General features: G+C 39.3%; 1 protein-coding gene across 1 annotated transcript in view; it reads right to left on the minus strand.

Annotated features, from left to right (window-relative positions):
- Positions 1-2070: 2070 nt before the first annotated feature.
- Positions 2071-12565, minus strand: part of LOC126483610 (dnaJ homolog subfamily C member 13) — a 380828-nt gene continuing 370333 nt past the window's right edge. The window contains exon 36 of the mRNA XM_050106649.1: positions 2071-3314. Within this exon, the coding sequence (XP_049962606.1) occupies positions 3199-3314 (116 nt within the window). The 3' untranslated portion in view covers positions 2071-3198. The remainder of the gene's footprint in view (positions 3315-12565) is intronic.

Genomic DNA, 12565 nt, shown 5'->3' on the forward strand with positions numbered 1-12565 from the left:
CAAATCAAGCGAATGTGAATGACATATTCCTTCGAAGAACAAGTCAATACGCTTCTCACTTATGGAGAATGCCAACAAAATTCAGTGAGAGCTAGAGACTAATACACTGAAAGATATTCTCAACGTATTCACCCTAGACATTGTACATTGAAATATGTGTATGATAAATTGAGGACAACTGGATGTTTAATGCATCAGAAACATATCTGGCAAAGGGAAGTTACTAATGAGGAAATGGAAATTGGTTCTCTTGGCACTGTGGTTTGAGATACTTGTGTTAGTTCACGTCAGATTGCAAGGGAATCTGACATAAGCCAGAGTAGTGTTGTTCATGTTTTGCATCACCATAAATATCATCCTTATCATAACAGTCTCCACCAAGAATTAACTGGTATGGATTGTATGCGCCACATTGAATTTTGCCGATTGGCTCAACTCCAGATTCATAGGGATGACACATTTGTTAATTTGATTTTATTTACTGATGAGGCTACAGTCACGAACCAGGGAAATATTAATTTGCATAACACGCATTATTGGGCAACTGAAAATCATTGCACACCAAAAACCGTGATCAGTGAATGAATGGTGTGGGATTCTGAAGGACAGGATTATATGCCTCTATTTCATCAAAGGAAATCTTAATGGTGGGAAGAACACCACATTCCTGCAAGAAACAGTAGGTCTGTTATTGGAAGAAGTACCTTTAGCAACAAGGAACAGGATGTGGTATCAATACGATGGGTGTCCGGCTAATTTTTTACTGATGGCTAGAAATGAGTTGCAGAGATAATTCCCAAATCATTGGCTTCGATGCAGAGGAGATGTGTCATGGCCAACTCGTTCACCAGCTTTGATGCCTCTGGATTTTTCTTGTGGGGGTTCGTAAGACGCTCCATCTACACCTGAAGATATGCGAGAGAGAACTGTCAGAGCATGTGCTTCAATAAGTGCCAATGTGATAAGGAATACCAATGATGATAAGATTGCAGCACTGCTTTGATGTCAATGGTCACCACTTTGTTCCACAAGCTTTTAGCTCCTGTCATACTTCCTGAGTTGTTCTTGGTGGCAATAGTTAGTGATTCACCCTGTATATTCCACTAATCACCAGTGACCTATTTTATTTCAGGAGACTGCTACATGATGACAAATATATATTAGCTAAACACTAAAATTCAAACAAATTTAATTGAGGTATAATTATTTCTGCTATAGGCAGTTTCACATTACATGAGAGCTCACTGTCCAGTCTCTTTCAGTCATGTGCTCTAAAAAGGTAAAAACAGTTTAAAAAGAAGTACTAAGAAAAGCTGAATATATAAATTGATACTTAAATAAATGTACTTACCATTTATCCGCTACTGTCACTAGCAATCCAACTAATGTGTTCATCACACTAAATCCACAATTATCTCCTTACAATTACATTGCCATCTTCACTTTGCTACTACCTTCACTTAGAACAGCTGTCCTCACTACTTATCTAAAGGAATATGTGACTACTGTGTCGATACAGCCCACGGCAAGTACCACACACAATTTTCCAATTCATGAATTTCCACTTTGTACATTTGTAATTTTTGTTGATTTATGATACTCCAGTCAATATTATTCCAGCAGTTAATTCCCATAAAGAAATTGAGAAAACTACTTCACGGTAAATATTAATTGTATCAAATGGTAGCTGTTGATAAACTTACTTATGGCTCCTCTTCATTCCTATGTGGCAGCTAGTGAAACCTACTTGGTTAGCATCCAACACACACACACACACACACACACACACACACACACACACACACACACACACACACACAGAGAGAGAGAGAGAGAGAGAGAGAGAGAGAGAGAGAGAACGAACCTTATTTTCTTGCAGCATAGCTACCCCGTGAAGATGAGAATTGAAAGTAATACATAACAACAGTCTTTCTGTGCTCTTAATCCACCAGTCAACAGAATATAAACCACTACATTCCATTTTTTATGGTACACAAGTGAATTAATTGTGAGATTTTGTCCCAAATTAACACACTGCAATGACCAAATGCTGCAATAAAAATGGGTGAATACAAATGAAAAATTGTGCTTTATTAAATATTTTATACATGATTATTATGCAATTTTTATATAAAATGTTATAATAATCAAAATATTGCAAATTAAAGGCAAATATAAATGACAGTGACATATCTCGGCTGTGTTATAGCGCACAATGTGCAACATAATTTCACAGTTTTTAAAGCAAGATATGCATACTGTGTATTTTTACACAAATGCACACATAAATTACAATATGTAATATTTACATAAGTACAGGAACACTGTCGAACAAGGAACAGTATTAGTGCGCTCCTCTCACATACACAATATCTTTATTTGGGTTACAGCTGGTAACAAAAGCAATTATCCATTCTGGCAGAACAATAATAAACACACAAAATATTTCCAGTAACTGATCTTTTTTTTCCATAACATTCAAGAAAAACTGACCAGCTTGATGGCATTCTTACTGAACATTTTTAGTTCTGTGTCTACGTACGATGACACACACATGCAAATTTGTTCTATTTAGTTTGTTTCTCTACATAGTTTGATGCACCTAGGAACTACATAAAACACAAAATGTGGAATTGGCTTTACACTGATAATTTACAGTCTTTAAAAATACACTCATATAAAAAAATAATATTTTAAGGGAGATATAAATTATTTTATGCTAGAATGTTTCAGTTCAACTGTCAGTCTAAAAACAGTTGAAACAAATATAAAAGAAATTTTCATTTTCATTAACTCTTCATACTTACAAAAATACATTGCTTTAAACAATTTTTGTTATCAGACATTCACCCTTGAAATTACATATGGGCGACAAATGAAAGGTAACAGTATTCTTTCATCTGGACATCACATTCATCCCGGACCCGTATTACTTTGATAATGTCTTAAGGACCATTGAGAATGCACCATTCACTTAGTATTCACAGACATGCAAACTTCATTTTATTGTTTTATATCTGGAGCAACAGAGTAAGGAAATAGTTATCACAGCAACGTACCACATCATGTTATGTTTATGAACATTTTTCATTGTCTTTCTCCCACAATAGAAAAAGCAGCTCACATAATATGAAACTGAGTGCTAGTTACTAACACACAAAGTCTGACTGATCATCATTCAGTCAATTTCTGTCCTTATCAAATGGTGTCCACTCTTACCAAAGGATCTTCTTTATCCAGGGGTGGAGGAACATCAGGTAAAGTAGTTGTAGCTGGACCCTGTGTTAGGTAACCTGCTGTTGTGGGTGGAGCCCCTTAAAAACAGAATTGACACATAATGTAAATTACACAGATATTGCATCTTTGTTTTAAGGTATGTACAAATCACTGAAGGATTAAACTCAAGAAGCTTTGCAGCTACATCCAGTTTCCCTTTTGTGTACTTCTACGTTCAGTTATATCATTATTCCTAATTAACTGCAACAGAATGAATTTTACCTAACTAACATATGAAACAATAACACGTCTGGTTTGAAACAATGAGAATTTTACAGGGTCACTCTCCATACTAGTTAAAGCTGTGCAACCGTGTAGACACCAACACTGAGCAAATTACTATTAAAGATATATACTACTCATGGAAACTTTATAGTCTTCTTCAGCTTGTGGTTCCACACCTATATAGACTTCACTTAGGGAATATTTCATTGGCTATATTGCAGCTGAGACCAAGGTCTTTACTATTCCTTTATATACTATCAGTTTCAAGCACCATGTTTCTCTTCAAGCACAATAAAGGAGTAAAAGGTGCGTACGAGACCTACACGTCAAATAAAGTTTCATTGACAAGCAAACATTATTGTACATGAATGTCCTCATCAGCATTATAGGAGATACAAGAAGGTATATTAAAGCAACAGTCCATTCTCAGTTTTATTGTGCCTTGAGACATTTTGATAACATATAGATTTGTCTACAACTTAACACTTAACTATGTATAGCACCTGCAACTGTTACATGGCAACCATATTAATCAGCTGTGGTCCACACTGACTCAAACACCAAGTCCATATCTGAGAATATGCTTGAAGCTTCCAGTCAGCTGTATGTAAAGGAACACCAATGGACTTTCTGACAGCAAAATTGGAGCCCATCAAATATTCCTCAAATAACACAATTGCTTGACACAATTTGTAGGTCAATGCACTCCAGTAACTAAAAGTAGCTACTTGGATGAGGGAGCAGGGGTGTACATGAAGAGGTTTTAAGTTCGATGACATTCAGATAAATGTAGAATGATTACAGGAAACATATATTACATTTCTCAGGGGAGGAGAATGGATGTTCATCATAGTAATTGAGAGTACTGTGTCCCAATAATGGAAATTCCAGGAAGGAAATTTTGGACAGGTAACAACTCAATTACATATGCATGATGGGTGGCACATAATCATAACGGATTTTGAGCTTTCACTTTTTCCTAGTATTCTCTCTAACAGATGTGTCCTCGTGTGTAATTGTGGATATTAGTGTAAAAATTACTTTGTGGCCAAATGTCAACATCAACATTATAATATGATTATTGTTTACTTATTTTACATGTGAATGTACACAATGGCATGAAGCAAAAGCGTGCACCATCTCAAGTGCAGCTGAAAATATGAACCTAAAAGTATAATATTCACAAGGCCCTGTTTCAATGAAAAGTCTGTTTCTTTTCTCACCTTCTAACAACATTCACTTCATCCACTGATTTTGTGTTGGAAACATATCACCTTTTGAGGTCCCAACTCTTTACTTGAGGTTTACATAGTGTTTACATTGAGCGAGGCACTACGGGGCTACCATAACAGTGAAACAGTCATTCTTGTTGCCCTCCAATATGGTGTGGGGCCACCTCAGATGGCCAGTACAGGTGCACACATATGTGGCAAGGACAGTATGAGGTTATCAATCAGCTCTTTAGGGATATTTGGCCATTCTTCCAAGAGTGCAATATCCAGTCCTGCAACCATTGTGGGAGGTGCTGGTCTGGCTGCAATGCATCTGCCAAGTGCATCCCAGGCATGATCAATCGGGTTTAAGTCCAGTGAACACGCTGGTCACTCCATTCAATTAATTCCCTCAGCTTAAGGCATGTTGTCCACCAGTGCAGCTCTGTGGGTATGAGCATTATCGTCCACCAGAAGGAACCAGTATCCTATGGCACCAGTGCAGGGCACAACAAAAGGTTGAAGGATCTTATTCCTATACCTCAGAGCAGTCAAAGTGCCATTCTGAAAGGCACAGAGGTCCATACATCTGCCAATACTGACTCCTAACTACACCATTTGTCCACCGCCATGATATGGTGATGTTTCCTGCACATAAGCAGGACTGTTCCCGAGTTCCATGTTGTCTCCAGATGAGGGAACAACGATCATCCGACTGAACACAAAATCTTGACTCATATGTGAACAGCACCCAGCACCATTCATTACAACTCCAATCCTGATCTGCCCAGTTTCTGCGGGCTAAATGGTGTCATGGTTTTAATGGGATACACACCGTACACCTCTGTGCTTAGAGGCCACATTCTCAAAAGCAATTTCGGACTGTGTGCGTTGATATTGCATGTCTCGTTGCTGCCGAGCTGCATTCAGCCTCCTGTCTCGATGGGCTGTTAACCAGAGATAACAGGTCATCTCTTGCTGATGTTACCTGTGGATGACCTTGGCCTTGCCTTCTTTCAACTGTTCCTGCCGTCTCAAATTGCGTCCAGGTTCTGGAAATTACACTTTGGGACACTCCAACAGCTGCAGCCAACTCCCTCTGTCTCTGTCCTGCTTCCAATCATCCTATGGCTCTCCACGCCATAGCTTCGGGTAAGTCACGTTGTTGTTGCCTTGCACTATCTGCTCACTACACTATCTGAACCCAACTGCTTGTGTAATTCATTTGGTAGAGTAAACAAGTCCACATCAAACCCCACTGCAGCAAGTTTCCATTATTACCACTATCTCGGCGACCATACTGTTGTTGCCACCACTCCATAGAACCGACAGAAAGACGTCTAACAATTTTAGTTCATTCTGCTGATGACAATACTTCAGAACCTAGATATCTCGACTGATCCCATAATTGTTCTGACCAGTTTACATATAATGTAAAAAAGGATGACTGAGTTCAGTTTTGATGTTACATGTATTTGAACATGAAATAAATGTTAAGAGACTGACTTTTAAGTAATAGGTTCCAAGGCAGTTGCTATAACAACAGAAACTGGTAATGCAATACAATAATAGTGTGATTTTCTTGATGAACAGGCATTTCTAAAAAAATAAAAATTAATAATAATAATAACCTGTTCACTGAAGACATCCCTACAGCAACAGAATTTCATGCTTCACATGAAAGAACAAGCACGTTCCTCGAAACATTCCTGGCTACTGCAACTTTTGTTAATGACTACAGTTCACTAGTGATTTGCTGCAGTGTGTACTGGAGTTAATGGTACTGTAAGTGCATGAATAAAATTAACAATATACACAAAATTTTGCTGCAAGGTGAAGCCATGTGACAACACATGAAACAAAACTGAAATATTTGGCAGTAACTTGGTTACCTTTTTTGACAACGGTAAAAGACACATTTATAGCAGCAAAATTATTAATTAAATTTATTCTTATCAAAATGTCACACACACACACACACACACACACACACACACACACACACACACACACAAAATCAAGACATTTCTTGCCACTGTTAGATGCAGAATGAAATGAGTTTGTAGGTGAAACATGAGTTTGAAGGTGAAACAATTGAGATTGATATCCATGTAGCTGTTAATTCACTCCAAAACTTCATCCCTAAACATATGGACTTTGGCAGATGAAACTATATCTGTTTAGGCACATGCCCAGGATCAGAGTTCAAACTTACCAAACAAATTACAGTTGTTAACACCATTTTAATATTAGGGCATGCAGATTAATTTTATACACCTTTGGACTGCAGATGTGTAGGAACTTTCAATCCATTGTAGCTGTCCACAGTATTTTCACTATCCATGCAACCCTTGTAACCATGGTCTCTGATGATGTTTTTTGATGGCAAGTGGGACAGACAGCTGAGAGCAATAGCCACCAACCACAATGGAGTGACTGAAGCGGTTGGCTTCTGAATCAAACAGAGATGTGAGACGGGACTGGATATCATGTTGTATTACTGAAACAATGTCACTGCAGGAAGTTCTGTAGTTGCATATGAGTTAAAGCTGGTGGAAACACCCTCCACCAACTAATTATTATGGTTCCTAACAATTATGGACGCTCTGTCTCATATCAGTGACTGTTATGAGCTGGTGAGAGCTCTTTTTGCAATGGAATGGTTGCTCTCCTAGAAGAGAGATGAAGGGAAGTTTATAATATGAGACTGGAGGTTAATAAAAATATGAATTAGGACAGATTGTCACTCACCACAGAGAGAAGTGCTGAGTGACAGACAGACATTTAAAAATAGACTAAGCTATCAGACAAAGTTCTTCATCAGATGCAGAACACATGCACATCCATACTTTGACAACTCACACATGGTAACTGTCATCTGTGGGCACTTAGGCCAGACTCTAAGGCCCACATCCAGTTCAGATTCACCAAAGGCATCTCTATGATGGCCCATGGCAAGGACACACTACTCTCATTCCACCAGAATTTTATCAATGACTCCCTCATTTGTTTCACCTGTTCCTTCCTGGCACAATGTCAGTTTCATGCATGTTGACCACTACCTCAATTGTGCATTTGATATGAACACAGGTTCTTTCGGAGCCATCAGTCAATAACTATTCCTCCGCTTCAACAGGTGTCACTTGCCCCACACAAAAAACCATCTTCCAAATAGCAAAGCCACCAATGGATGTCATACGCGCAGTGAAAAGGCATTTGTCTCCCAATATCATGATCTTCATTTGGGTCTGCAGACTGAAATTACCTTCCTCACTTTCTCAAGAAATATCATGCCTTACCTCTGTATACACCCAACAATATTTTATTTGGACAAGTAAAGAATGATGATCATTTGATAATATTGCAGTAGTTAAATATTTTTTATAAGGACTTACTATACTTCACTAATCCCAGGGTAAGAGAGAATATCTGCTGTTTAGTAACATACAGGTAAACATTGGAGATACAATATAATATAGTAGTAACCAATGCAATTGTCATGTGCCCCTGGCAAAAAAGTTAAGTATGTAGAAATGATTCTGCACTTTGGACCACATTTTGCACAAATTCATACCAGTGGAATCACGTAACGGCCTGCAACTGCTATACTGGTATTGTTTATAATATTACCAGTGGAACATATTAGAGATGTCACCATGCAACAGAATGGTCAGTCATGATTGCTACACAAAACTCTATAGCCTCTCAAACTACTTGCCAGCACTTTAATTAAGGGAATAAATTGAAAATTGTGTTGGGCAGTAGTGCATTTACTTGCTGGGATTCAAAATGGCCCCCCATTTGTGGGCACACATGCTGAACTGTGGAACTGAGATTTGTTTTTGTTGTGGTCTTCAGTCCAAAGACTGGTTTGATGCAGCTCTCCATGATACTCTATCCTGTACAAGCCTCTTCATCTCAGAGTAACTACTGCAATCTACATCCTACTGAATCTTCTTAATGCACTATCTCCAGGTCTCGCTCTACAATTTTTACCCCCCACTCTTCCCTCAAATATTAACTCAGTGATCCGTTGATGCCTCAGAATATGTCCTACCCTCTTCCAGTCAACTTGTGCCACACATTCCTCTTCTCCCCAATTCTATTCAGTACCTTCTCATTAGTTATGTGATCTACCCATGTAATCTTCAGCATTCTTCTGTAACACCACATTTAAAAAGCTTCTATTCTCTTCTTGTCTACACTGTTTATCATCCATGTTTCACTTCCAAACATGGCTCCACTCCATACAAATACTTTCAGAAACGACTTCCTGACACTTAAATCTGTACTCGATGTTAACAAATTTCTCTTCTTCAGAAACGCTTTCCTTTTCATTGCCAATCTACATTTTATATCCTCTCTACTTCAACCATCATCAGTTATTTTGCTCCCCAAACAGCAAAACTCATTTAATACTTTAAGCGTCTCATTTCCTAATCTCATTCCCTCAGCATCACCCAATTTATTTCGACTACATTCCATTATCCTTGTTTTGCTTTTGTTGATGTTCTTCTTATATCCTCCTTTCAAGACACTGTCCATTCCATTCAAACTGCTCTTCCAAGTCATTTGCTGTCTCTGGCAGAATTACAATGCCATCACTTAACCTCAAGGTTTGTATTTCTTCTCCCTGGATTTTAATTCCTACACCAAATTTTTCTTTTATTTCCTTTACTGCTTTCTCAATATACAGACAGATTGAATGACATCAGGGATCAGCTACAGCTATGTCCCGCTCACTTCTCAATCACAGCTCCCCCTCTGAGCCCTCAACTTTTGTAACTGCCATCTGGTTTCTGTACAAATTGTAATTAACCTTTCACTCCCTGTATTTTATCCCTGCCACCTTCAGAATTTGAAAGAAAGTGTTACAGTCAACTTTGCCAGAAACTTTCTCCAAGTCTACAAATGTTATAAACGTAAATTTGCCTTTCTTTAACCTATCCTTTAAGACAATTGGTAAGGTCAGTATTGCCTCACGCATTCCATCTTTTCTACAGAATCCAAACTGATCTTCCCCTAGGTAAGCTTCTTTCAGATTTTCCATTCATCTGTAAAGAATTTTTGTCAATATTTTGCAATTGTGATTTATTAAACTGATAGTTAAATAATTTTCACACCTGTCAGTACCTGCTTTCATTGGCACTGGAATTATTATATTCTTCTTGAAGCCTGATGGTACTTCACCTGTCTTGTGCATCTTCTCACCAGATTGTCATCTGTTTGTTTTGAATAGCTTGTGAGATAAAAGAGAGGAAAAAAAGTGTTAGTGATGGATAGGGACTGCGCCTGTTGTGTACGGATTCAGGGGGAATTGGCCACCATCCGTAAACAGCTGGAAGCTGTATTGGCCATGGTAGACAGGCTCCAGGCTGTTGCTCTGGGCCACGGTGACATTGGGACACCCGAGGAGAGCGCTTTGGTGCCTCTGGAACCTGTGGCACCTCCTGGGATCTCTGATGGCGCTGTGCCCTCAGATTCAGACATCCCTACCGATTGGCGCTTGCCTGACAGTAATTGGCGAACCGTGGTGGGGGGTCACGAATCCCTGGGCGGAAGGCAAAAGTTGGTGCTGGCCACAAGGCTGTATCCTTACGCCTCCGTAACAGGTTTGAAGTACTGCCCACTGCTGAAAGCACTTCTGAGGCAACAAGGGCAGGAGGGCAGCCTTGCCTGTTGCAGTAGGAGGTCCGGACAAGTGCAAAGGGTGGGACTGCTTGTCATTAGGGGTCCAATGTTAGGCGGGTGATGGAGCCCCTTAGGGATATAGCAGCTAAGGATGGGAAGAAAGCCAATGTGCACTCCATGTGCATACCGAGGGAGTCATCCAAGATGTGGAAAGGGTCTTTCCGGATGCCATGAAGGGTAAAGGGTGCAGCCAACTGCAGGTGGTGGCTCGTGTCGGCACTTATGACGTGTGTCATTATGGATCAAAAGAGATTCTCTCTGGTTTCCGGCGGCTATCTGAGTTGGTGAAGACTGCCAGTCTTGCCAGCGAGATGAAGGCAGCACTCACAATCTGCAGCATCGTTGACAGGACTGATTGTGGACCTTTGGTACAGAGACAAGTGGAGGGTCTGAATCAGAGGCTCAGACAGTTCTGCAACAATGTAGGCTGCAAATTCCTTGACTTGCGCCATAGGGTGGTGGGGTTTCAGGTTCGGCTAAATAGGTCAGGTGTTCACTACACACAGGAGGTAGCTACATAGCTGCAGGGGCTGTGTGGCGTGGACTGGGCTTTTTTTTTATGTTAGACAGTCTCAGGAAAGATCAAAAAGGGCTCCAGTCTCAAAGGGTACAGGGCAAAGAAGCGAAGAGAATCGACCAAGCAACAGTCTGTATTGTAGTTGTAAATTGTCGTAGCTGTGTTGGAAAAGTACCAGAGCTTCAAATGCTGATAGAAAGCACTGAAGCTGAAATCGTTATAGGAACAGAAAGCTGGCTAAAGCCAGAGATAAATTATGCTGAAATTTTTACAATGGCACAAACCGTGTTCAAAAAGGATAGATTAAATAAAGTAGGTGGTGGTGTGTTCGTGTCTGTTGGTAGTAGTTATCTTGTAGTGAAGTTGAAATAGATAGTTCCTGCGAATTACTAGGGCTAGAGGTTATACTCAACAGCTGTACCAAAATAATAATTGGCTCCTTCTACCGACCCCCCAACTCAGATGATATAATAGCTGAACGATTCAAAGAAAACTTGAATTTCATTATGAATAAGTACCCCACTCATACAGCAATAATTGGTGGAGGCTTCAATCTACCCTCAATTTGTTGGTGAAAGTACATGTTCAAAGCCAGTGGCAGACAGAAAACATCTTCCAAAATTGTACTAAATGCTTTCTCCGAGAATTACTTTGAACAATTAGTTCATGAGCCCACACGAATTCTAAATGGTTGCGAAAACACACTTGATCTCTTAGCCACAAATAATCCTGATCTAATATAGAGTATCATGACGGATACAGGGATAAGTGAACACAAGGTCACTATAGTGAGGCTCAAAACCATATAAACCAAAAACCACTAAAAATAAATGCAAAATACGTCTATTTACAACAGCAGATAAAAATTTCTTGATGCCTTCTTAAGAGTGAGTCTCCATTCCTTCCAAGCTAATTATGTAAGTGTAGACCAGATATGGCTAAGATTCAAAGATACAGTTTCGACAGCAAAGATAGATTCGTACCGCATAAGTTAATAAGAGACGGAACTGATCCACCATGGTACACAAAACACGTCAGAACACTGCTGCAGAAGCAATGAAAAAAGCATGCTAAATTCTGAAGAATGCAAAATACCCAAGACTGGCCAAGTTTAATGGAAGCTTGAAATTTAGTGCGGACATCAATGCGAGATGCTTTTAATAGTTTCCATAATGAAACATTGTCTCAAAATATGGTAGAAAACCCAATATGATTCTGGTCGTATGTAAAATACACCAGTGGAAAAAACAGTCAATACAGTCACTGTGTGATAGCAATAGAAATGTTACCGATGATGGTACCACAAAAGCAGAGTTACCACATACAGTTTTCCGTAATTCCTTCATGAAAGAAATCAAAGTAAATATTCCAGAATTCAAAACCAGAACAACTCATAGCATGAGTGACATAAAAGTAGATATCTTAGGCGATTCGAAACAACTCAAATCACTTAAGAAAGGCAAGTCTTCCGATCCAGATGGTATACCAATCAGGTTCCTTTCAGAGTGTGCAGAAACAATAGCGCCTTTCTTAGCAATCATACGTAACCGCTCACTTGATGAAAGGTCTGTTCCTAAAGACTGGAAAGTAGCACAGGTTACACCAATATTCAAGGAAGGAGAGAGGAGTAACCCATTGAATTACA

This window comes from Schistocerca serialis, chromosome 6, assembly GCF_023864345.2.
Source record: "Schistocerca serialis cubense isolate TAMUIC-IGC-003099 chromosome 6, iqSchSeri2.2, whole genome shotgun sequence".
NCBI lineage: Eukaryota > Metazoa > Arthropoda > Insecta > Orthoptera > Acrididae > Schistocerca > Schistocerca serialis.